Raw genomic sequence first — 27,635 nt, 5'->3', positions numbered from 1 at the left:
ATTGATTTTATATTTAAACCTTCAATTTTAGAACTTGGGATTTTCATTCGAAAGCGTATTTGTATCGAAAGATTCTGACTTCGGCTACTATGACTTTTGAACGTTCTTGTTTATTGTGTGCCGATTCCGTATATTTGTATTTTAAATAGAACTTTATTTTCTGATGCAGGTGAAATCTACAACTGAGAAGTGATTTTAACTTTTTTTTAAATGGTCAGTTTTTCATTATGTGCTTCTTTTAACGACAAATACATCTCAAGAGTTCCAAATGAACTTTCTTGACATCTAGTCCAGGTGGTAGACCACTTTTTTGTGTATTCGTCTCATTGGAATTAAAATACTGTCATCTCATCAAATTGTTTATTGATTTGTACTATATTTGTCTATTGAACTTCTAAATCAACAAGATGCGCAAATTCTGAAAATAAAACTATTGGAAAAAACATTTGCATAAAATGCCAATACTAGTGTATATCTGTATTTGTCCTTAATATTCTGGTATACGTGTGTTTGCTACTGAACAACCAACAATAAGTGAATAACGAGCTTCATTTATGCTTTCATGTTTGGCATATGAATAATTTTACATTTTCTAGTCCATTCTCTTGTCCTTGTGGTAGATTTGTTATTGATAGGTTAAGTCGTTTTTGTATAAAGCTATGCTTCCAAAAAAGTAGACATCTATATCGTGCAGATATACTTCATCATTTATAATTAAGAATATGTAAATCACACAAATAATTCTGCGTCATTTGTGGAAATATATTTTACGGAGAAAATCGTTCAGAATAATTATCACTATCACCAATATATCTAAATACGAGATGACCACGCTGCGAACAACTTGCAATAATTTCTGAAGAATCGCCATTTCTTTCTACAACCATTTATCTATCATTGAACGGGTGACTTAACATATTTTGGGGACAGTAAATGACTTGTTCGTCTTCGATCAAACTTATAGTATTCTAGAACCTCACCAGCTTCGTCAAATATTATAACAATGCGCACACTTTTTGAATCGATCTAGGAACTCCTAAGAGCAACAGCACCAACTCAGATTTTTTTTTTAGAAAACAGTTCGACGGAAATAAATATTTTGATTGTTTTTTGGGCTCTAACTGAAATAATAGATTTCACTGATCTTTAAGCGTTAACAGTAAGCCTACGTCTTTTATTAGTCAAGAGAGTTGAATTTGTGTCCAGTTTAGTATCAAGATTAGTTTCCAGTTTCGCTGAACAGATGCTGTTAGTTTCATTACTTTCATCTTTCTTTAACGATAATTTTGTATGTTTTATTCTGTAAGTATTCTTTGAAAATTATCATTTAGCTCTATTGTTGTCATCATTGAATCCCGCGACAGACGGGTGATAACTAGGGAACTTAATGAATGAATTTAGCGAATTCGCACTATCGTAAGATTTTTATTTGAAAGAACAATCTATGTGAATTTTATTACATTTTGGGATTATATCTTCTTTATGTTTTAAAATTTAGTTGTTAAAATCATATTTCTGGTAAGTCCTTTCTTGAAGGTTTTTATGTCCTTTATTTATCAATTGTTACAAGTATCAACATAGGATATTTTTTCTTGATTCTGTCACAAATCTCATCATTTGTCATTGCTTTGATATTACTAAGACAATATTAAATGTATCTACAAGATTTACAGATTCATCAATCGAAACGTGTTCTTCCAACCAGAACTGTTCTATATCGCACCGAGCATGATCCTAGCCAAATGCGATATTTATACTTACAACAAATCGGCTTTGCTGAATGCTGTACCAAATAACAAATCCATATTATCAAGAACTTTACATCGAGGAATTCTCTTTACACAATGGCAAAAAGTTTTTGACGAAATAATTACGACATATTTCACAAAATATATCCATTTATGTATGACATTTTCTGTATACTTTGTTAGTTTCTGTACATATTTAACATACAATCTCATCTGTACATTTCGTCGTTGTCCACACATGATACTACTGTACAAAGAGCGATAACTATCTTTTCATACCGTGCTCATAACCTTATTTGGAATTAACTGTTGATTTGCATGTGGGTAATTTTCAGTATACTTTGTTAGGTTCATTCAGTACATATTAAACACACATGTCGTCGGTGTCCACATATGATACTAATGTACAAAGAGCGATAACTTTGTTTTCATACCGTGCTCGTTACCTTATCTGGAATTAACTGTTGATTTGCAAATCCAATGCATTTATATTCTTCATCTTCTGATTGTAAATGATCGTCTGATACCTCGTTATCTAAATGGGATTTACAGTCAAAGTCGAAAACATCTGTATTCTTGTAATGGTGTCTTCGCGAAGAAACCCGTCGCAAGGGAATCAAATTTGAGGAAATATCACGTAGAGTATATCCTTTGAATTCAATATCACGTAAAACAAGACTACACAATATTGGCGTTGTTATGGGATGACTCCATGCAATTATCGTTAGTATTCGATATACTGATGGAGTGACTTTGAAATGGAAATCACCAAGTGTAAGGATGAAAAGAGGATACCAAAAGACTATAAATGAAATAACAATCAGCATGAAAATTCTCGTTGTCCTTAATTGTGAAAGAATAGTTTTACGTTGTGCCTTCATGCTAACATCTGTCTCTCCGTATTCGATATTAAAATCAAGATGTTTTTCGAATTCGTCTGTGAGGGACTCGTGAATTTTCCGCCATTTGTACCTTTTTATATCAGTGATTAACTTTCCACGCATCCTACAGAAAAACATTAACGACGAGGACACAGCTATAGTAACTAAGATTATCCACAGAACATGAATAATATAACTGTAATTATACCCATAAAGAAATAAGCAAATTCCGATTTCAGCATTAAAGTCTGTATTTGATGGAATAATTGAAATTCCTAGATTTAGCAAGAAGCTTACAAACCAAATAATAAATATTCCGAATAAAACACACGAACAATCATCGTGCCTATACCTTGGAAGCAAGAGTTCATAATCCTGGTTGACAACAAGCGCCATCATGTTGTAAGCAGACGTTGTGACAATGAACACATACGATGAACCAATCCAATTGCAGTACGGAGCTGGAAGTGACGTCATTAAACTATACCCATAAGGAAAGAGGTAAAGAGATTTGACCAAATCAAGAAAGCAGTGATGACATAGAATAACTATAGTCGTTTTACGGAATTTTCTGTGACAAACAATAAGTACCATACAAGAAAAGTTTCCAATTGTACAAACTAAGCCTAAAGTAATAACCACAAATCCTTCTATAGTATCCATCCTAATTGAGTCTGTTGAATTTAGTGACTTACTAAAGTTCATCGGTGAATTTGCATTGATTTTCATCTCCTTATCTGAAAAACAATACAGAAAAATAAATAATCTAACCAAACTAAAACAGGAAACGCGTAAAACATTAAAAACAGTGCAATTAATAAGTAATGAATTCCTTTCGTTATACCATATCATTTGATCATCTTTTTTTTTAAAGACGATAAGAAATATTTCAGTATCCCTGACAATGAAATTTTCAATACATATTAATTCAATGTAGGTGAAAATAACACTTTTAGAGGGTCTGAAGCGGGTTTCAAGTGGTGAAGTTGCAGTCATTCCTTCAAAATATTAGCGGACGCCATCAAGAGTTGGTAGGCTGTCATTGAATGTCTGATTCACAGATGACGACATATATATTTTTTCTGTCGTAACAAAAATATCCTCTTTTCTTTGTATGTGAAACTTAATAGTTTTCGAGGAGAGCGTCTGACGCGCTTGTATGGACTTCGAAACCCAGAGCTCGGACTTTAAAAGAAAGCTACATGTATAAAAACAAGGATTCCAAATGGTGAAATTGCAGTCATTCCTTCAAACTATATACTGACATCATCACGAGTTGGTCGACCGTTATGGAATATTTTTTTACATACGACGACATGTATGTTACAAGAATATAAACTGTACTAATTTTATTACACCAGATGCGCAATTCCCCAATTTATGTCTCTTCAGTTGTGCTCGAGGCGTAAACTGTCTTAACACTGATCCCGTCATCTTTCTTCGATTTATTTATCATGATCAACACAACGAGTGTCACATGTGAATCTGGAGCTGTTTACCCCTCAAATCAAAAAGCGTAGTTTACATTAAATGATGGCTAGTAGATACAGTAGGCACAACTGTTATGCCAGGATGATATTGATGCTAAGTGAGTAAATTTTTCTTTTTTAAAAAGATTATTACAAATAAACTCATCATATATACCAGGATCAATTTTTATTTAACTCCATACCCTCGTTTCGTCTACAAAAGACTCATCAGTGAAGCTCGAATCCACAAAAGTTAAAAAGGCCAAATGTCAAAACTCGTCATTACGACAACGGCCTCCATTTTCACGATTGTAAAATAGGTGGCGTAATGGTGAGCTAATTTTGAAGAAGTAGAACCCCGACTGTTTGGACACATAGGCAGACTATCACTTTTATTTAGTTTGTATGCATTTTAATATATCAAGCTTGCTGAGAAAAATAAATTTATTGTAAAGATTTTGAAAAAGTTTATTGTGCTAAAAGGTAAAATCACAAAAAATACTGAACTCAGAGGAAATTTCAAAACGGAAAGTTCCTAATAAAATGACAAAATCAAAAGCTAAAAAACATTAAACGAATCATCTTGCCTATACCATGGAAGCAAGAGCTAATAATCCTGGTTGCAGGAATAGCAGGCAAAGCGGTTTACACATATGAATTAGGATATATATATGTCCGTCATCATGACATCCTATAATACACCCCCAAAAATCATTCAGATGAAGAAATTAAATAGGAGGTGGAGATGTTCATAATGTGAATAAGATCCTATGATATTGCTAGTTTCTCACAATCATATCAAGTGGTTAACGAGAGCAGTCGCGAATAGAATTTGTTTTTACAAAAGAACGAATAAAAGGACGAAAAGATGGACGGACTATCCGATCGCGATACAACGTCCAGCTTATAATGTAAAAAGAATGATAAGCTGGTTAATTTTAGAGTTAAAGGAAACAATGTTAATTAAATTGATTGGGAATTTAATAAGTATAGGCCATTGAGAATCCTTACAGACCTCAGCCCCTGGTTCCGTTTCTATTACATGACACTGTTTCGAAATGTAGAGGTCAATAATTAAAACGTACTTACTGTTCCTGTGGCGCATTGTCTGTTCCCAATACAAGCTATGCATTTCATTATACCAGTCTGCATCTTTTAAGTTTGTACTTAATGTGTCTAACATGATATTGATATACGTTGGTATTTTATCCTTCATTTGATTTAGGAATATTGATGAATTCAGATTATACATCGTAAAATTAAGATCCGAATGATGGTCGCTTAACTAGTAGGAACGCAAATGAAATGATACTCTGTAAATAGCGTCATTAGAGAAATGAACATATAACTATTTGTAAAATCAAACATCTAATATCATCATCCTGCTGATTGCATCCAATTCTAAATAGTTAATTGGCTGCATAATAATGGTTCTCCTAAACGATCAGTTGTTATTTCAGATTTTAACTAACAATTGATCAATCGATATAGACAATCTTTTATATATGATTTCGGGAGATGGGGTTTGGTTACTTTTAGTCGTAGTTAAAATAGTTGCGATAACAACAAAACTATTCACCCAATATATGGTTATGGAGTTACCCCCATTAACACCCTGCTAGATTTGGTTAGGTTTATTTACTTGCATGGGCAATTCAGTTCAACTAAACAATTAATATTCGTTCTATGCCAATATGACAGATTACGTAACAGAAGGCATTGTGTAAGAACTAGTTTTATGTCATGATTATTTATTTGCTAAGAGAAAGAAATTAAATATGCATTAAAATGCAGAAGTTATTTTTGTTTTTACTAAAATCGATAGAAAATCATAGAAACCAGCAATGCAGCAATGATATATTCAAATACCAAAACTGATTCCAAAGTGAAAGAATTGACAGAACAACTATAACAGTAAAACATTTCTTTGTTCAAACAAGAAAATTAAATTTCTATTTTTGAATTTGCATGTAACATAAAGTTTTCATTTGCCTTGATATAATTATGTTCAATTATGTTCAACTACGATACCAAAAAAAATGTAATTAAGTTTCATAATGTATTAACCTTGCTTAGTGTTTTGATCTCTTAGATATTAGAGTCGTCTTGGAACAAACACTACAAAAGAAATGATAACAGTTTTCTCATTGTGAATTTTCAATTCTCTGAAGGAACATTCCAGCCGCGAATGCATAGAAAGTATATATATCCCCGTTCATACAACAATCCAGAGACTGCGTTTCGTTCTAGATTTTCTTGATAGAGTGTAGCTTCTTTTGCATCACTGGTTTCATTCTTCAAAGTTGCGGTATATCTCTTCGAAGGCTTAACAGACGTTTAACATTTTTATGTCAATGTTGGCCGTTATAAAATATCTGTATAACAATTGAACAAGGATATATTGCACATGTCGAAACCACCATTCCGTCCTTTTTCCTCAATTGTGACATTACGAAATGCGACTTATGACTGGATTGTGTACTTGCATGAGAAGCACGATGGGTGCAGTATATTAAAAAGGAACTGCTAACCTTTTTTAGAGAACATGCTGTTTTTGTTTGTTCGTGTTACTTTGTCTTTTAATTTCTGTACAACGCGCTGAAATTGTTGTTTATCATTATGTCATTTTTATGTTTGGTCATGATGTTGTCTGTTTTGTTTTATTTTATGAGTTTTAGTAGCTTCATTGAATTTCTTTTCTTTTCATATGATAATATTACACTGCATGATTATTTAGCGTAAATGTTTGTCTAACAACTAAGTTACATGTTTCGCCATTTAAAGGTATACTGTTAGAACGTATGCAAAAATAAAATTAAACAATAAACAAGCCAAACCTTCCATACTCATCACAAGTTTGAAAATTTCATCAGATTAAACATAATTATATGATAGCCTCTGCTGTACGTTGACTATGAACAAAACACTAGAAGGTGGTTGTTTGGGAATAAATCAAGCAGAGCTTTGCTATTGTGTTCGCTATTATTCAACGACTATTTCTAGACATTCCATTAAAGAAAATATTTTTTTAATGACCTATTTACTTGAATAATATTGAGTCTACAGTAAGAGGAGTGTAAAATAATCTATATTCCGTTATCATTTAGGAGCACCCGAGATCATTCATAAGGGAAAGATAATTTTCAAAATTCAAATTGTTCGAAATATTGAGAATTTGTTTTCGCCAGTAATAGATTCACATTGATGCTTATTGGTAAACCTGTCGGTAGGTTCTTTCAATACCCTTTTTCTTTTTAAACGAGTGTCTTTCATGAGTCTATTGTCTAAACACACACGTCCATCATATAAAATTAAAATCTGGGTACTTTTGATGAAATTTTTAACCGTTCTTATGATATTTAGATTTGATAATGTTTTTAGGGTTAAACGAATATTCCAATGCACTTTTATATAAAAGGCATTGTCAACGTATTGCAAAAGGAGCATAAGAATTGTTTTTTTACATTTCACATTGCTCGATCCTCCGTGTAATATGTTATAATCCTGCTGACTTGCATGTTTCTTTGTCCCTTTTATCGTTTGACTTCGGTATTGTTTTTTTTTAATATAATATTTGATTTATTATAAGCAAGAGTTATCTCCTAGCCTTTTTAAACATTTGAACTTCCAAAGTAGTTACAGATATAAAAAAGAAGATGTGGTATGATTGCCAATGAGACAACTATCCACAAAAGACCAAAATGACACAGACATTAACAACTATAGGTCACCGTACGGCCTTCAACAATGACCAAAGCCCATACCGCATAGTCAGCTATAATAGACCCCGATAAGACAATGTAAAACAATTCAAACGAGAAAACTAACGGCCTTATTTATGTAAAAAATGAAGTCTGTACATGAAATGTGACTGCTTTAATTAAGTGCTTAATTTCTTTTAAATTGTGATAAAGTAACCAATCCTAAAACTAAAAAGATATGACTCACAATGAAGCAGATAGGGCTACAACCGTCTTTATATATTGAATATCTTCGTAATAATGAATAAATCTAAGCATACCCTTTTTCTGCAAGAAAGAAGACACAGTCATTTAAAACTGCAAATCTGTTAACAATATGTATTAAAGATAGCAAAATAGTTATTTACAGAACCACAATGTTGAAAAGTAACACTGCACAAAAAAACAAAAAATGTAAAATTCAAAGTTACAATCTACAAAATCTGAGAATTGTTTGCCTTTTTCAAAGCTTTTTTAATACTTTTTACATCTAAACATGATGGTTCCTGTTGTGAGACTTTATAAAGCGTCAGTAGTAGAGCACCGATGGTTGCTGTATCGCCTTTTTTATTACACCAGTTTTTGAGCAATTGTCGACAAGACTCTCTGGAATTGTCCTTTGTGTCATGCCTTATGTGACATACTTCACTATCAGTAAATCCAAAATACTCTCCAGTTAAACCGAGGTGCGACGGAATGAATGCTTTACTGAAATATGTAACTAGTTTGTCGTTCAACACCCTCTTTTCTATATTCAAGATGTCAATTCCCAACCATTCATCTGAAAGAGATAAAATATAAATAAAAATAAAAATTACGCGAGTTAAATGTTCAACTAACACTAATTGTTTTTCATTTGTATCAACTGGTTACAACGTTGAAATGAATACCAATTATATGGTCATTTTAATTGCTTGAATGAAGTATGAATTATTCGAAATACTAAGAATTTTCTAATCCCAGGCAAAGATTAAATTAGCCGTATTCGGCAGTACCTTTTCGAAACTGTGGGTCCTCAATGCTCTTCAACTTTACACTTGTTTGGCTTTCTCACAATTTTGATCAGAGCGTCACTGATGAGTAATATTCAGACGAAACGCGCGTGTGGCGTACCAAATTATAAGCCTGGTACATTTGATAACTATTTATGATAATTATGATTATTGCATAATATGTACTTATTTCTGTGTCATTTCTCTACTTTCTTTTATTTTGAGATATTCAACGGGTAAAAAAGATGAATTTCTGCGATCGAGATTAGGTAAATATTGTAATTCTATGGCAATAAAGGGACACATTGCTTTTATTTCGATTTCAAGTGCAAAATCCTAATCGAATAGGACAACACACGTATTTGCGACAATAAAGTAACGTTGAATCCACTATTCTATACATTTAACGTCTGTACCCCGTTTCGAATATGACAGTCGTCTTCCATTGGTTTGGTATGTTTGTGGTTTTGATTTTATCATTTTTTATGGGACTTTTCATTTTCAATTTGTTTGGAGTGCGGTATTGTTGTTATTTGACATTTTTTATTAATAAGAATCAGAATGACCTTAAATAACCAGTTCATGTTGATATATGATTAGCAGATAAAATATTACCCAAGCAACTTGTTGTTTATTGGGTCATGTGATTCCTGCAATTGTTGTTTGCTACCTTGATTTGTTTCTTTTTAATCGCGACTTACAAGTTGATGTTTATATTTATAGCAAGTTTCCACTTACCTACTGTTGCTGGAAAATGCATGCTATAAATAGAATTCAGTATTAAAACAATTTAATAAATTGAAACAAACATTAAGGATGTTAGCTTGTCAGGTTTTGGATTTTTTTGTCAGATTTTCGGAATCCACTGGTTTTATCCATTTGAATGCCTTAAAGAATATTGCTCATTGACCCTAATTTTTCATTTTATAAATCTTTTAAGTATAAGGATAAGCCATATGTAAAAGTCTTATGAAATCTTTTTTATATTTTAATAGTTTTTGAGACCTTATCGTTGTCAATGATAAAGCTATGAAGAATTAAGGGAGAACATTTTCCCGCCAAAATTTTAGTGGCTAATATCTCGAAAACAGGCAAATTGATCTCTATTTTTTTTTGCTTTATTGGTTCCTTCAATAATCCCATATCAATATATTCTTGTGTTATGAAAAGCTTGTTATTTTGAAACTGAGTAGCGAACCTCCTTAATAACAAACAGTTAAGCTCAGTTAGCAAAACACAATAAATATGGATAATAAATTAGATGCGCGGTGTATGTTAACGAGATAACTACCTTAAAAAGTATCCAAAAACAAACTTATTGGAGAAAAGCATAAATAAAGAAACTGCAGTCAAGGCAAATTCGTTTGCGTGATATCTGTAACGTTTGACAAATTAATCCCTGGTTTCAGGTATTTTGTAAAATTTCCAATTGTTATACGTTCATCAGATAGTAAACCTAATAGAACTTTCCGAGGCAATGTAATTGAATACTAGTATATATATTTTTTGTTTTATTTTATTCCATTGAGTAAGTTATTTTATATCTTGAGTGATCAGGTAACATTTGAATTTCTATTTTGCTGTATATTTAACCACAAAAAGTTAAGATATTTAGAAGAATTACAATGAACGTAAGCTGCCCTGCACAGTTTAGGGTTTATGTTTTTCAGGTGATTTGAAATAAAAGAGGTTTTAAAAAAAACCTCCAACGATATTGAAGTTAGGGTGAAGCTCAAAAGCAGTATTTTAATCTATGATAAAAAGAGATATAACCAGTTTGTTACACAGGAACCCTGAACAGTCTTTAATTAAATTTAACTTTTAGAAGAAGACGGGACATATTCAATTCTCTTCTAGATTAACATTAGACTGAAATAGTTAAAAACATCATTCAGGGAAATAAAATTTAAAAAAAATAAAAAAATATGGAGTTAAACAACTACAAAATAGCCCAACTTCCAAAGCAAGGTCGGCGACTCTCCGGACTTTCTCGAAGTCCTCCGTTTATTGGCGAGTTGATGAGCTACAGTATAAAATATTTTGAAAGTTTAATGAGATATGAACATCGAAAAACTAATACTGCCTCGAAATAAATTATAAAACAAAAAGATTTCATTTAAATTTTAAAAATAAAACTAATGATGAAACGTCTCACAATGAATTTAACTCATCTGTTACATTTTTCTCTGCCATAGATTCCATATCTTCCATATTATTATGCAAAATTAAAAAAAATTTTCGTCGATCTTTGCTAGCATAAGTGAATATCTGCATTAGTAAGAATCACTCTAAAAAAACCTCCGAAACTTATAAAACAGCAAAAAATAATATAATTATACATAAAACTGTCATCAATTTCCTGCGAGACTTAACAATTATATGAACGGTACCAAATGTACTGCCCCATATGCGCATTTCAACAATGTATGTCTTTTCAGTGAAGAGCAAGGCGAACCTTTTTGAAAATCAAAACCTTAAAAAAAGCCCTTATCAACCAAAAAGTATGGCAAAATCCGAGCAACGAATCAGAGCTTTACCTATGCATACCTTTGTCTAAGTTTCTGGTTTTCATTTTCTAGCTGCTGTACCTTAAGCTGCAAGGACTCAAATTGTTGTTCCAAACCTTTACTGAAATTAATTGTGGTTCAGAAATAATTAACTTTTACGATACTTAGATATCTTAAACTTAATCTTTAATAATGATGCAGTTTGAAAACATTAAAATTATTGCAGTCAACACAATGCATAGTTGAAAAGATTTTTTTACTTCTTTCAAGGTTTATACCGATGTTGGATCTACAATAGCTGTGTACCAGGTTGAATATATCTGTGTTCAATATGACTCGATTGCATGAGTCTGTACCAAGTCTGGACTTGAATTGTCAATCTCACATTAAAGTTGATCCTATTTTTAACGATTGCTGTTAAATTCCAATGTGCTCCAAAGTTCGATACCTTATTTACCTAATAATTATGTAAAGCAAAACTGATACTATATTGTCGAGATGACTTATCTTAGTTGGAATTATATATTTTGAAGTCATGTCAAATAGAGGATCACACGTAAAAACTTTTTATTCAAGCATGTTCTATGAAATTTTATAAATTAATTTACTGTCTACTTACATTTTCTTGTCATGTTCAGCATGTGCTGACTGCTGCTGATCTGTTTGAAAATGTTTGACGTTTTCGTTTCTATAAAAATCGTCTATCCTTCATTATTAAAAAATAAAGACAAAATGAAAAGAACAACATGTTTACAATCTTGCCCTAAAAAGATTGAGTATATAATTACCATTGAAAACTCCTTGATAGTGTATCTGATTTCACAGCCTCACATGTTTCTCAATAATCCTTTTATTCTCCAAAAGTTTACTTTCGAACACTACTGGTGCTATCTTAATATCTGTCAAAGTTAGTGATAAGAGTACCTACAGGTTCGTATAATTGCAAAAACAACGTGTACTACATGTGGAGCAGTATTGATTACCGTTCCGGGTCACCTGATATCACCCACAGTTTTTGGTGGGGTTTGTGTTGCTTAGTCTTTATCTCTCTAGTCGTGTTTTGTGAATTATTATTTGTCTGTTTGACTTTTCTTTTGTAGCCATGACGTTGTCTTGATATTTTTTATTGATGAGTTTGAATGTTCCTCTGGTGTCTTTCGCACCTCTTTCATTCGTTCATCCTTTTCAAATATGCAAGTTTTATTGATAATTGAAAAGTATGATATAATAAGTGATGTCACTGAAGTGTCTTTGTGACGTCATAAACATGTTATATTGTAAACCGAAAATGGCAAAAATATAAATGGCAGTAAATGCCTTTCTCAAAATATTATGTAATTTTTGCAACAGATGGCTCAATTTTAATTAAAAATGAAAACATGATCTAAAACATTTCTATTCAAGCAAATATATAAAATGTATTATTACATAACTATCAATACTGGTACCTGAAATATAGCACATGCATATCAGGACAAGATGATGTAAATGTGATTCGGATACCGATCCCTCTTTGGATTAGACCGACACACTGAAGCTCACATTTAACATGCTAGTTCATTATTTAACACATTGCATGATTTATGTCATTTAACCATGCAGGACACAATTGTCTGATTCTGAGGCAACCAAGTCTTTTTTCCCCCTTATTTCTCTATTTTATGTAGTTATCAAAGGTACCAGGATTATAATTTAATACGCCAGACGCGCGTTTCGTCTACATAAGACTCATCAGTGACGCTCAGATTAAGTGTCGGACGAAGAAGCCACACACACTAATTTCAAGTTTTTGGTTTGACCTTGCCAGAAATGCATGGTCTTGCACTCGTGTCTAGCACATGACAACGAGACCACAGAAGTGAGTGGATACAGCTGAAGCATATATAACTTTTTTTTTTAGAATACATGGGCCAAATATCAACGAAACATGCATCAGTAATCTCTTAAGAATAAGTTATATCTACCTGTCCTTTAACAATCTGTTGTCTTTTTCTAACACTGTAATCCGCTCTTCCAATTCAACATTAGTTGGTCTATAATATTGAATTAAACGAATTACTGACAATAACATGAGAGAAAGTGGGACTTGCATTGAAAAAACTATTTTCCTTTCAACATGTAAGGTAGACCTTTATAAAAAGAATGACATGAAATTATTGTTAATGTCTTAGTATTTATATAAAAAAATCATATGTAAAGCGTTTAAAGGAATTAAACATGTTATATATGATCATAAACGTTTTTGCAATCCATTAACAACAAAATCTTCTATATATGTATATGTTACAGGCATTTTCTAAATTTAGGCATTTTGTAAAATGCCTGAAAATTTTAGGCAATCTATAAAATGCCTGTAAGATTCAGTCATTTTACATAATGACTAATTTTTCTAGGCATTTTACAAAATACCTGGAAAAGTTGCAAGGCATTTTACAAAATGCCTGAAATTTTTTTAAAGAAAGAAATATCAAAAATAAAAACAAATGAAAGCTTTGAACACCAGAACGGTTTTATTTATGATAATTATTACTGAATGAAAAAAGAAGAGTTTAAAAAATCAAGAACAAATTTTACTGAATTATTCCAAAAAACTCGACAATTATTTATCATTTCTCAAAATGTTTGATGACAGAACTGTTACACAATATTTGTCCTGAACTTTTGTAAATACATAATTGTTTTCTGTAAAATCTGGTTTTAGTACTTCAACCATATATGGAGAAACTTGAATCATCACACATTCGCAATAAGCAATTGTCAATTGACACCTTATGGAGTTATTGCTCTTTATAGTAAATTTTCAACATGTTAAAAAAAAAATTTGTAATCTTTTTCACAAATACATGTAAACCTAGCCACAATTTCCAATAGGCTATCTTGATTGAAAACTGTATCCTACGACACAACCAACCATATCTTTGCATCACATCAAACACAGCCGTGTATGGCAAAACCCATATTGCACAGGGAAATCTGTTTAGATGTGGGTGTATAACATTAAAATTCTCATTATTTGGGGTTAATTAAATATTGTCATATGTTAGTAAAATGCAATACTGTTTTCACGTTAAGAATTTTTCATTTTCTTTATTTTTATTTATGGCTGTTCTGCTGGTGGAATTTTCTGTCCATATCCAAAATACCTTCATTGCAATTGCAAGCGTCTGTCCTTTATTCGGGTCAATCCCCTATAGAACTAACCCATATGGATTATAACCAATATTTTCTTGTCTAAAAAAGCATTAGATCGTTGGTTTTCCCGTTTAAATGGTTTTACATTAGTAATTTTGGGGCCCTTTATAGCTTGTTGTTCGGTGTGAGCCAAGGCTCCGTGTTGAAGGCCGTACATTGACCTATAATGGTTTACTTTTTTTTAAATTGTTATTTGGATGGAGAGTTGTCTCATTGGCACTCACACCACATCTTCCTATATCTATGACATATTTGCGACTGAAAGCAAACAACAAACAATCAGACAAACATATTTTTTTCTCTCTGATATATTCCTATGTTTTATTTTAATTTACTTTTTTTTAACCCAGAATTTCTAAAATTTCTATTGTAAATTTTGTTCTATTGACAGAACAATGTGTCCTTCTGTCATTTTGACAAAATAATCACAAATATACTACTGGTATCTGAAATACAGAATGAGTATGTACTTTATGTAGTTTCACAAAAAAGTACACATCATCTGATGTACCACCCTTTCAAGCTGGTTTTTGGAAAATAAATTAATTCTAATGAACCATAAGTTATTTTCTTTGCAATATATTGTGATTTTGTCCACTTTTTTCAATGATAACCTTCTTCTACAAATTGCCTGAAACTGAACAGGCAATTTGTAGAATTTTGCTTCAAAATTTCAGTCATTTTACAAAATGACTAGGTATTTTTAGTCATTTTGTATAATGCCTGTCAAAGTTAGGCATTTTACAAATTGCCTGAATATTCAGTCATTTTACAAAATGCCTAAATTTAGAAAATGCCTGTAACATATACATACTGTATTGCCATTTCATGGGGACCCCCAGCTGTTTCACTTATCACTATTGTTTTTACTACTCTTTCTGTCGAATTGACACAATACGATGTGCTGTAAAACAAACACTAAACTTCATTACTGATTTGTGTATTTTGACATTCAAATTCAAAACATAAACAAAACACCTCATTGTGTACTTCAAATTCAAAATCAGGCAAATATCATTCGTGTGTACATATTTTCATTTTATCTGCAGTAATTAGAGTAGACATTATAGCAAAAGAAGGAAGCGAAAAAATATAAGGGAACATCCTATTCTGAATTATATTAATATATCTCAATTGTATTATTATGTCCATGCAAACTGATTTAAATTAAGTTGAATTGATAAAATATGTTAATATAAAAAACCAACATTGACTTAAAGCTCTGTGTAAGCCTGTGTCCATGTATGTTGTTTTTAGTGATTAAGATTAAGATTATAACACAATGTTGAATTATCTATTTTTGACATCTTTACCTATTATGTCTATTTGTTTTGTGCACGCATCGTTGTCAATATAATGGAATTTGATGCGACCGTCATACAAGTGAGAGGTTTGACTAGTTATAAAACCAGGTTTAATTCACCATTTTCTACATAAGAAAATGTCTGTACCAAGTCAGGAATATGACAGTTGTTATCAGGTTGTTATCCATTAGTTTGATGTGTTTGACCTTTGATTTTGCCATTTGATTAAGGACTTTCCGTTTTGGATTTTTCTCGGAGTTCATTTTTTTGTGATTTAACTTTTAATTGATAAAGATTCAGAAATGCACATCTGGTGATGCACTTAAATATATATCATAAATGTAATCAACTTAATCATACGATATTGCCTTTTCTTTCTATAGTTTCTCAATATTATTTATCAGTTTTTAGTATCATAGTTAAAATGATTTCGAACACTGCAGTTTTGACACTTAAATTTGCAAGCAGTATTGTTTATTTCCGTTCATTTTGTACTAGAATCCGACGACATCATTAAAATAGAATTAGCTATATTTTTTAATACGTATCGTTACTAAAAACGCTGATAAAAACATACCTGTTCCCATTTGCTTGATCTAATGACGGTTCATTAACCCTTGTGAACTGTATCATATGTTGCTGCTCTAATGACATTTCTTGGACTTTTGTTTCATCTGATGTACCACTTAAAAAAATCGGCGATGTTGGAATTCTGATTAATAGAAAGGAAATTCACAATTGAAAAGCTAAAAATATTCCTTTGTCGTAAAGGTTTTTCTCAAGCGACCTACATTGATAATTTCTAGATGTCAATAAAGATATGAGGCAGACTTATCTCTATCTGTAGCATTTTTCATTTCAAGTTTCCGTCGGCATAAATGAGTTCAACTTAAAATCAATTTCTTTGAACTTTAAACTTAATTCCTGTAGTATAGATACGTTCAACATAGTAATCAAACGTTTACTTATTTATATTGGAGACATTTTCTTCATAGCAGATTGGGCACTTAAAGTATAATGCTAGCTTTTTAATCTTTCGGGGAAGCTCCTATTTGTAACATTATTGGTAATTCTGGAGAGACAATACCTGTTCCCATTTCTTTGATCTAAAAGATGTTCTTTAACTCTTGTTAAATCTGTTCCATTTTCTTTTTCGGATAACTCTTCTTTGACTGTTGTTTCGTCTGTTGAATCACTTTAAAGAATTTAGAATATGCACATTTATCAAGAGAAAATTATAGTACTAGTATTCTTATATTTTAAATGATCATTCAATATTAATTCCAACATACAATATTCACACCGTTCATTCCAAATGTGGACTGTATTTCTTCTTCATGGTTCGTCGCAATAATACATGATATTAAGCAAGTAACAGTTCATCTAATTTTCTTCGTTTTTTTTTTCAGGTGGAGGGATAGTTTTTAAAACCTTCTTGACTAATAATTCAAGATTAAATGATTAATTTTGTCTTCTTGATGTTAATTCGATGTAGATGCGTATGAACATTAAATGAAAGTACGTCCAATGCATTTAGGTTTGTTATCGGAAACTTTTTAGAAATTATTCGAAATGCTTAAAATAAAAAAATAATCTATACAAGGACTGTAATACCTTAACTGTATTCAGAAAAATCTTTCAAACTGTTGGCCCTACATGCTCTTCAACTTCGTACTTTATTTTTCCTTTTTCCTTTAAACTTGCTTTTCCCTGTACACGAAACTCTAATGTCTTACGTAAAAAAAAACTAATAGCCTGGTACCCTTCATGATTTTGTTTTGTATATAGAACTACATTCATTTGCTGATTAAAGATTGAAATAGTCAGTTAATTGATTCAAATTTAAATTTTTTTTAACATGCACGTATAAAAAGTTCATATACGTGCATTATAAAAATTAAAAAATTGATTTCGATAATAAATGAACACACACTCTGTATGAATGTTTCAATCCCAAGTCAGGAGCCTGTAATTCAGTGGCTGTCTTTTGTTGATGTGTTAAAAAAATTTCGTTCATGTTTATGTACATAAATAAGCCTTTAGCGTTATCGTTGAATTGATTTACATTTGTCATTTTGGAACCCCTTATAGCTGATTATGCGGTATGGGTTTCGCTCATTGTTGAAGGCCGTACAGTGACCTATGGTTGTTAATTTCTGTCTCATTTAGTCTCTTGTAGAGAGTTGTCTCATTGGCAATAACACCACACCTTCTTTTTTATATACACAGATCTATCAATTTCTCATTTTAAACCATCGGCAACCTGATTTTAAACTGGAGAGTTCCGGAAAATGAAAGAAAAGAAAAAGGTTCTAGTTTCACTTACTGAATACGTGACTGTTTTCATTAAGGGTAAAATTGGGTTAAAGTTGAATCCGACATTGTATTGCTACAGAGTGAATTATTCCTACGAGAAACAGCAGTGACAAAAATATTTGGCAACGGTCAAACAAGTCAAAAAGGGAAACATGAATCTCGAAATTTTGCATGTAAGAATTCTTTTATACATTAATTGTCAAAATAATCCAGATATAAACACCAAAATTTCAGAACCGAGGCAACAATTCCAAAGCGCTCATCTTTGGCCAAAATTGCGTGTTTTGTTTTACAATTGTCTGAACTTTTACTGTCAGTTCTTAATTATCTTGATTATAGATATTTTAATACGTTGAACATTTTTCAATCCCAAGCCTAGCTTTACCTATACAACGGAGTATTTTTTACAATACAAATAATTGTATACACATACCTCACAGCTACACATATATCTTCAAGTCGCGTCAGCGGCTTACTTTCTAAGTCTTCACTGTTGAACTGTTTTGTGTCTTGTCTGTAATTCACATACATTTTGCATTAACTATGAAGTAACTTTGAAATAGGTTTACAATTGTATTAACCTGGCCTCATTACCATGTTTCTGCTTTAGGTAAACAAAAATGTAACTGGCCAATTTTTAAATAGTTTTTTTTAAATTCACAAATAATTTACTAAATCCTTGGCGGGCTTCATGTTGACAAATTGTAAAGCTTGTTATTAGAATTTTGAAATCATTTCTGCAACTGATTCAATATCAATTTGAATCGACATTTAAAAGAATAAAAGAATAAAGCCTTTAATGACCAAAACAGTGCAAAAATGTTCCTTTTTAACAGTCAAAAAGAGTCGAACTTGACATGATGATTCAACTTTTGAAGGCAGTCGTCTAGAACTTAATAATTAAAAACAAAACCATGGGCTTTGCTCATTGTTGAAAGCCGTATGGTGACCTTTAGTTGTTAATTTCTGTGTCATTTGAGGGAAGTTGTCTCATTGGCAATCATACTTCATCTTGTTTGTTATATAATAAAGTCATTTTTAGAATGATTACTTACTCTATATCTGTACTGCCATCAGGGGACACAGGTGGGAAGCTTTCTCTGGAAGATAGAGTTAAACTGTTACTTTATTTTGTTAGTTAATTGGTATTATCAGCATTACAATGTGTAACATAAATAGTCGGATATTAACTCCGGACCAGCACGTTGCATATACTACGTAGTTTGATTATAGTATCACATAGTATTTATCAATGACAGTACCTTTTCGCTAAAGTATGACACAAAAACACCTATTTAAAGATACCACGTTTAAAATTTTGTACGATTAAAAGATTGATTCTATTAAAAAAAATGAAATGTTTTGTTATATATTTTAAACTTGACAAGGCTTATAGATTTGCAATAAACATATAAAGGCGCGATTTTTGTCTACATAACGCTAATCGGTTATTCTCGTAATAAATAACAAATGGAAACGAAAACTTCCATCAGGTTGTGATAAATTTTGAACAAGCTAGGTATCATGTTTACGTCTGTGAATGTCTAAACCTAAGCCATTTCGGTAAATGAATAATATAAATCAGAGAAATTATCGCGTAAATGGCATTTTCCCGTCATTGTGTTATTATGCTATGGTATATTTTTGTATTCTCGTCTTTCAGTTTTGCTTATGTGCTTTGACTTTATGCCATTTTGTGTTTCTTTGTTACATATTTGATTGTGTTATAGTAATAAAGATCATAACACAATGCTGACTGTTGTACCCTTATTTTGACATGTTTAACTATTATGTATGTTTGTTTTGTTCACCCATAATAGTCAATATAATGGAATTTTATGCGACTTTCAGAAATAGGACAGTCGCAATCTACTTATATATTTTTTGATTTTGCAATTGGATTTTAGACATTTCGTTTTGAATTTTCCTCGGAGTTCAGTAATGTTTTTATTTTACCTTTTCGATGCCAGCAAAGGAGCACAGACAAGTGGGCTAGTCATACCCTAAGATCAAGCAATATGCTCGGCTCGGCCAATTGTGCTCCAAAACTTGTAAAAAATGCCATGCCTATATTATAAACCAGTCCAGAGTTTCAACAATCGATTGGACGTCGATTAGCATTTTTGATATTAAAGATAACTAAGGACGATCAAATAGTAATAAATAAAACAGTTCTGATTATCTTTATTTTACGGAATGGATTATATAATTATTATATATCAGCAGTTTCCTCATTTTAAATAAATATTGTACACATCGCATATATTAATTACTGTACTAGAACTATAATTTTTTTTATAACCATTTTTTAATATACCTATTTGCTCTTGGGTTGTATTGTCTTTTTATTTCCTGAAAATATTTACAATATTCATTTATAAAAACATCGTTAATTGCAGTTCAATCCATCGTCCTGTTTGTTAAAAGAAAGATTGATTGCATGTTCTTTTTCAAACCGTTCTAGTTATTAATGGCAGCTGAACGTCTTAATCAAATGTCGAACGTTTCCTATCAATGAAATTCTTAATGAATTTAAAACTGAACATATCTTAATCACTTGTTATTTTACCTTTATTGGAAAGCATTATTAGCAGGTCTACTATAATAACAAAATATTGACAACTAAGGTCAGGTAAAATGCGTTTATATTGCTATCACCGGATCGGTTCTACTTATGATTGATTGTAAGTATAATAGGCCCAAGACCACAATTAATGACCCCGCTTTTCGTTGTCCACGAGTATAGTTCCTTTTAATTAGAGAGTATGTTTCCTTAATGATTTTTCTTTCCCTTCCTCACTCATTTCTTAGACTTTTGGGTGAAAATGTAAGAAGAGAGGTGAAATAAATTTTTGGATGTTGTATTTAAACTGATTTTGATATGGAATGAGTTATTAGGCCAAGTGCAAAAAGGTAATATTTACAGATTTCGGAACATCTCTTGACTTGTCTATAGGGTTATGGATGTGTATTGGCTAAATTTGTAAAATTGATTGCTTCAATATTTCTGAATTTTGGATATATATGTGGACTAGTACTAAACATTACACACACAAAAAATTTGACAAAAGGGAATGATGTATTGTTTTTTGATGATACAAAACGTTATAAAGAACTGATAGAGTAATTAATTATGGTCTGTGGCTAGTACAGTACACGATTATATTGTTATTGCTGGATCAAATGCTTCAGCACTGATACGATTGATCGTTATTGTAAATCTCTAGTTAAACAGTAATGTCATTCTACTGTAAAAACTTAAATTGCATGTTGTCTAGTAATTTTTGTTAGAATGTTTGACTTTGCCCATGAACGTTTCGGTTGAAGGTACTTCTACATGTTTTCACACTGAAATCGGTTCAATACGTTGATACTGTGCATAAAATAATATAATCAGCAACAGCATGTGTATCAGTATAGTATTTATAAGTACAACTGAAGTCTATAAAGAAAAATTACAAAAATACTCCGAGGAAAAATTAAGAAAGGAAAGGCCCTTATCAAATAACAAAAACAAAAGCTCAAAAACATCAAACAAATTGATAACAACTGTCATATTCCTGATTTGATACAGGCATTTTATTATGTAGAAAATAGTGGATTAAACCTGGTTTTAAAGCTAGCTAAACCTCTCACTTGTTTGACAGCCGCATAATGTTCCTTTATATTGACAACAGTGTGTTAACAAAACAAACACACATACTGGGTAAAAATGTCAAAAATAGGGGTACAGTAGTCAACATTGTGTTATAATCGATGTGAACGATCGGAAACCTTTAAATTGATTTTAAATGTGTCGCGACTCTGAAAGGATTTAAGGCTTACCTGAGGATATGAACACGTGTATGTATGCTTACATAGAAGATGACGTGGTATGTATAATTTAAGTATCTATTCATTTGATTCATTATTGTACTTGGTGCACAGAATAAGAATGAAAAGGGGTATCCTTTGATTTAAACTAATGTGTCTAATCGACATATTTGCTCATCATTATTTTGTTTTATAAAACGCAAAACAACTCACATATTATATGTATTATGCATAGTAATGAAATTAATACGTAGTGTGCGTTTGTTTAAATGTTTTAGTCAGATGTTTTGTATATGAGTGATGTTTGTTTGCACATTTTTGGCTGTTGGGTCCGAATGGTTGCCACACTAACCTTTATGTGTGTTTAGGCCGCTCACCCAGCTCTGTCAATAGTACGGACCAATAAACAACTGTCGTACAAATAAGAGGTTGAACTAGCTTTAACCCACTATTTTTTCCGGTAATGACTGTACAAATTCAGAAATTTGACAATGTTTCACGTGTTGCATTGGTTGATAATGATTGATTTGGTTAGTTTTTGTAGACTTCCCTTTTTCAATTAACCGTGGAGTTGGAAATTTTTTCTATTCGTTTTGTCTTATTCAAATGAACTACTTATTGAAATAAATATCAATAGGATTACTGTTACCTTGTGAAATAGCACATTATAAACTGGTCAGTGTGTAAGTCTAGTACAAAGCAGGATTGATACTTATATATCGTGATAACCTACCTTTTTAGATGTACCTCTTAGACCCAACATCTCTTGTTGTACTGAATCTATCAAAGATTAAATATAAAAACCAACAAGTTAAAAATAATTGCAGAAACATTCTTAATACTATATTATTGTACTAAATCTAGAAAATTGATTAATTACTTTCTTCTTATTTTAGAAAAGCTATGGAACACAAATATTGCATGATATTGTATCAAAATGTAAGTGTTTTACAGTTGTTGTAAAATATTAAAGACTAGACAGAAGCACAACACGGCAATATAAGCTTATTATATTATTGATTATTACATTGGGTTTTCAAGAATGTTTTCAAAGGTAGACAAATTACTATAGTAGAACCATAGTACAAGCTATTGAAATTGAGAAGTTGAAAGTTAAAAAGAATAACTAAAGACTTTGCAACATATCCTAATTCTGTGAGTTGCAGGGGAAATTCAATTGATTCAGAAATGAAAGAATTTAATAGTTCAACACCTAACATGAGTTCGTGTAACGGTCATAATTTAGGAACCTCATCAGCAGTTGCATTCGGTTTTTATCTTAACGGTTTGTTATTGGTTTCATTAGGTGTTTGAAGAAGGTGTTATCTTAATGTTCTTAAGATCATTAGATGCATGAAAAATGTCTTTATTTGTCTCAGTTGAATGACACTTGTCACATTATTTGTACTAAACATGAGCATTATGACGGGTGCCACAAGTGCAGCAGGACACCTCTTGCGGATAACCTGGGATCTCTTTATCTATGGGAGTTTATTTGTGTTGCTAAGTCTTTAGTTTTCTGTGTAAATGTAGTGTTTTGTGAGTGTGTTTGTCTTTTCGTGGTATTCCATATTTTTAACATGGTGCTGTCTGTTTTCCTTCAACTAATAAGTTTTGAATGTCCGATATTATCCTCTGCCTTGTGTTTTTTTAAATTATAAATTCCAAATACTTTTTAAAAGAGACTGTTTAAGGAAGGATTGTGGATTGGTTCTTTTTCTTACTTGTATTTATCAGTTGTGATATTTTTTTTTAAACATATTTGAATTGTACCTGCCAGCATTGAAAGGAGCAAATGGTTTAAACAACTGCAATGAAAGCCTAGACAAAAGTATTAATTGACGATTGTAGTATGCTTATGAAGCATTGGTAAAAAAGGAACCAATTGCAGTGCACATCGGACGTATGGAGCATAACGAACATAATGAAGATATTTTTACCTGGCAAATTTAAGACAGCTTATAAATGTGAATACTTTTTAAGCTTTTCTGCAATGATTTCTTCTGAATGTTTCGTTAATCTCCACTTTTAAATTTTATTGATAAATGCAGATTAAAAATAAGAACGTTTGAGTCCTAAAAGACGAGTTTAACCATACGAACACTGGCCGGAACCCTGCCGTTCATTGTACTTAGCTTCATATCTTTTTAAAGAGTTTGGCGAACACCTTAAATAAAAAAAAACATGATACAAGTATATCTATAGCTCATCAAAGTATTTAAACTTACTAAATTTAGATTGTCCGTCACTTGCTGCAGCCATAATTCCAATATTCTTTTTTTTGTCAAAGAACTATGATTTTGTTTCCAACTATAGAAAAATTTAAGATTACAATATAGCATGTATAGGTTACCCAAAATATTTCATCTGCATTTAACACGTTGTATTTCTCATTTAGATTAAATCCTTGAATATATTTTAACAAGTCTCGTGTGTCTAAGTTTTATGATTTAATAACCCTATCCTATTTGTTATCTAAATAGTATCCTAATTGATTCATAAATTAACCTTAGTTAATTCAACCGTGTATATCTGTCATTTACTACAACAATTAAGATTGTGGATCTTGGCAAAGTTTCATAATAAATACTTAATGTACCTTCTTGTATGTATCTCTATTTTTTGTCAGGAGGACACCGTATTATTTGTAATAGTGAATACAAATGTCAATAAAAAATCCTCGACCCATCATTTCCCAATGCACGCCGTGACACCTTAAATTTGAATTCATCGGTACAGTTATAGATATTAGCCATGATTAGTATCTTAGACGGATGGACAAGCATCACATATGCTCCAAACAGCATGTACCATCAAAATACAAGTGTTTTCATTTCTTTAAATGCCCCGTTTGGTCATAATGCTTATCACGTTTCTACCTATTTATAAATCTTTGGTTTTTATTGTTGATGTTTGACCTTGGACGCACGATATATATGAAGTGTTATTTGATTTTTAATTAATTTTTGAGATCTACGAAATTTAAAGGTAGACAACAGCTTGATGATCAAGGTATAGAAGGAAGAGACTACTAAAAAAGTTCAGTGGAAGGTACCAAGACCTTGTTGATAAATATTCCGTATCAACTTCACAAATAATACACGATGGTCTTGATGTATAGATTCTGTGTACTGATGTTGTTCATCATCTTAACAGCGTATTTTATAGTTCTTTCATTTGTCTTTGTTCTATTATTAATATTACTTTTACTGTTGAATGGTTTTATGTGATATCAGTTTGACGTGGCTCGGTACTTATACATCTCGTCAATGTGTTTGTATTGTCTTTCATTTTTTGGTGGCGTGTTTTGTATATGCGACTTTTTGTATTTCTTTTGGTTCTTATAACGTGACTCTGTACTTTAAAAGATCCCGTCAGTATGATATTGTTCTTTTTTATGTCATTATGATATATTTCTATTATGAATTACAAAATACGTTGAACCATAAACGTCAAAATCATTCAATCGCGTAGTGGAATTAACTATTTGTGGGTTCTTATAAATTCTATATATAAACTTTGGACTATGTTCAATGTCGGTCTATTTCTGAAATTTATTCTTACATACTTTTGATTTTTAAACCCTATATGCTAGCATTGCCTATGTAAATTTTAAAGTTGTTTGTATGCACATTGAACGACAAATCTATGTGACGTATAAAATTTTCTGACGTCAGACACACAAATCAATGAATGTGTTTGTAGATAGATGTTTTTGTGTTCTGTTAAATTGTTCCATTTAAAATTGTTATACGATGATGACTGATGTACCCATATTTTGACTGTTTTATTTATTGTGTCTGTTTAGTTAACGCATCAATGTAAATATAACGGAATTTGATGAGACGGTCATCAAAGTGAAAGGATTAGCACTATAAACCCAGGTTTAATCCACCATTTTCTACATTTGAAAATGCCTGTTCCAAGTCAGGAATATGACAGTTCTTGTCCATTCGTTTTTGATGCGTTTTGTTATTTGATTTTGCCATGTGATTATGGGTCATTATGGACTTTCCGAATTGATTTTCCTCTAAGTTCAGTATTTTTGCGATTTTACTTTTTATATACATGTATTTCCCTACATATGAAGATTTAATCACCGAAGAAAATGATATTTCCCGAGGTGCTAGACGGAAATATGACTATTTGGAATGAACAAATCTGTATATCTCCTTAATCCTAGGGAATTATTAACGTTTAATTCCACTGCCCCTTTTTTCCGTCAAGTTGATAAAAAAATTATTTACAAATTTTCTATTTCTTTTATAAATAATCACGTCATAAACATAGATTATCGTCAATCAAAAATCACTATGATATCAAAATCGACGACACGTGCGTCTAGCATACAAAACTATGAACCTGGTAAATTTGATGAGCTTTTACAACTAATACTGAGTAAAAGGTCGTTACCATGGTTACCACTGATAGTGGAGGTTTCATTCCCAAGCATATGCATTTCATTAAGTTCATAAAACCAATTGTCCCGGTTAAAATGTCATTTACATTTGTTAACCTGAAATAGATATATACAACAAGGTTTCATTGTTGGTTAAATCAATATTCATCATGTATCATTGTAAGTCAAAAATGAACTGATCTTACCTATTATAATATTCTATCTATTCAATGATATGCTATAATTGTCCAAGATGTCGAAATGTGTTTTTCAACCATGCACATATCTAAATTGAACTATTTAAAGACTAGGTAAATTTTAGTGTATATCTCAAACATATTGATTTAATAAAATGTAACAATTGATTTTCTCATGGGTCGTGTAAATTTGTGGACAAACATATATGTACTTAGCTAGCTGACATCTATATTAAGGTTATTTACATTGTAAAAATAAAATCACAAAAATACTGAACTCCGAGGAAAATTCAAAACGGAATGTCCCTAATCAAATGGCAAAAATCAAAAGCTCAAACACATCAAACGAATAGATAACAACTGTCATATTCCTGTTTTCTTATGTAGAAATGGTGGATTGAACCTAGTTTTATAGCTAGCTAAACCTCTCACTTGTATGACTTATTTGCAATGGAATTTTAAGTAAACAGATGTAATTTAATAACAGTCTTTTCCAGGTTTAATGTTTTATAGTGAGTTTTTCTATCTGTTGTCCTGCTTCTTATAAAGATAAAAGAGAGATTGTTGAATATATCATGTTTAATTTTATCCAGTTTTCATATCGTTGTAAAACATATGATCCTCTGTGAAAAATGTTTTGAATATCTAAACTCGTTGAGGAGGGTTTAGAACGGATAGGTATGTTGAGCTTGACAATTTTTAAATAAAATTTTCTTACTGATATATAATTGACATTCTTCTTCACATTAAGTTAAAAAAAAGAAAAACTCCCTTAAACTATAATAGATATCAATTTTCATCCATTACGATACATTAAACAAGAAGTGCACGTGATAACTTTTATATCTCACCTGGGATGCAATTTTTTTGTTCACAAAACGATGAAATATCCGATTCATTCGTGTTTATTTACCCTCAGGCATAAAAGCAACGTTAAAACGTTCGATTCACTCTGGTTTGTCTACCAACCGGTAGAAAGACTTGCACGAATTCAAAATTGTAGCTGCAATATTCTTTAACTTCGATTTTGTCTTGCAACTGATTTATTTTGAATGATATTGATGAATAGTATGTAGA

General features: G+C 31.3%; 2 protein-coding genes across 3 annotated transcripts; both read right to left on the bottom strand.

Annotated features, from left to right (window-relative positions):
• Positions 1-1,816: 1,816 nt before the first annotated feature.
• On the bottom strand, positions 1,817-5,476 carry LOC139492470 (mesotocin receptor-like). Its single transcript, XM_071280649.1, has 2 exons — positions 5,188-5,476; positions 1,817-3,366 (listed from the first exon to the last, which is right to left on the bottom strand). The coding sequence occupies exons 1-2, from the start codon at positions 5,348-5,350 to the stop codon at positions 2,177-2,179; spliced, it is 1,353 nt and encodes a 450-aa protein (XP_071136750.1). The 5' UTR covers positions 5,351-5,476; the 3' UTR covers positions 1,817-2,176.
• Positions 5,477-8,163: 2,687 nt separating this feature from the next.
• On the bottom strand, positions 8,164-26,688 carry LOC139491384 (uncharacterized). Of its 2 annotated transcripts, XM_071279038.1 has the most exons (14): positions 26,568-26,688; positions 24,191-24,272; positions 22,696-22,742; positions 20,467-20,501; positions 19,205-19,249; positions 18,583-18,663; positions 16,921-17,028; positions 16,411-16,545; positions 15,344-15,433; positions 13,302-13,370; positions 11,957-12,043; positions 11,378-11,458; positions 9,569-9,591; positions 8,164-8,619 (listed from the first exon to the last, which is right to left on the bottom strand). In XM_071279038.1, exons 2-14 carry the CDS (start codon positions 24,222-24,224, stop codon positions 8,273-8,275), a joined length of 1,182 nt encoding a protein of 393 aa, XP_071135139.1. In that variant the 5' UTR covers positions 24,225-24,272; positions 26,568-26,688; the 3' UTR covers positions 8,164-8,272. The 2 variants fall into 2 exon arrangements, with proteins under 2 accessions (XP_071135139.1, XP_071135140.1); XM_071279039.1 differs by lacking the exon at positions 26,568-26,688 and having other exon boundaries at positions 24,191-24,337.
• Positions 26,689-27,635: the final 947 nt, after the last annotated feature.

This window comes from Mytilus edulis, chromosome 10 (assembly GCF_963676685.1).
Source record: "Mytilus edulis chromosome 10, xbMytEdul2.2, whole genome shotgun sequence".
Classification (NCBI taxonomy): Eukaryota; Metazoa; Mollusca; class Bivalvia; order Mytilida; family Mytilidae; genus Mytilus; species Mytilus edulis.
Note: the sequence above shows the minus strand (reverse complement) of the source record. Positions and strands in the feature narration are given on the sequence as shown.

Coding starts and splice junctions, on each gene's coding strand:
- LOC139492470 (XM_071280649.1), bottom strand. CDS start 5,350: ATGTATAATCTGAATTCATCAATATTCCTAAATCAAATGAAGGATAAA. Junction 3,367..5,187: donor GACAATGCGCCACAGGAACA/GTAAGTACGTTT, acceptor ATTGTTTTTCAG/ATAAGGAGATGAAAATCAAT.
- LOC139491384 (XM_071279038.1), bottom strand. CDS start 24,224: ATGGCTGCAGCAAGTGACGGACAATCTAAATTTA. Junction 16,546..16,920: donor GATCAAAGAAATGGGAACAG/GTATTGTCTCTC, acceptor TCTATTAATCAG/AATTCCAACATCGCCGATTT. Junction 9,592..11,377: donor AACCAGAAACTTAGACAAAG/GTATGCATAGGT, acceptor TTCTATTTATAG/CATGCATTTTCCAGCAACAG.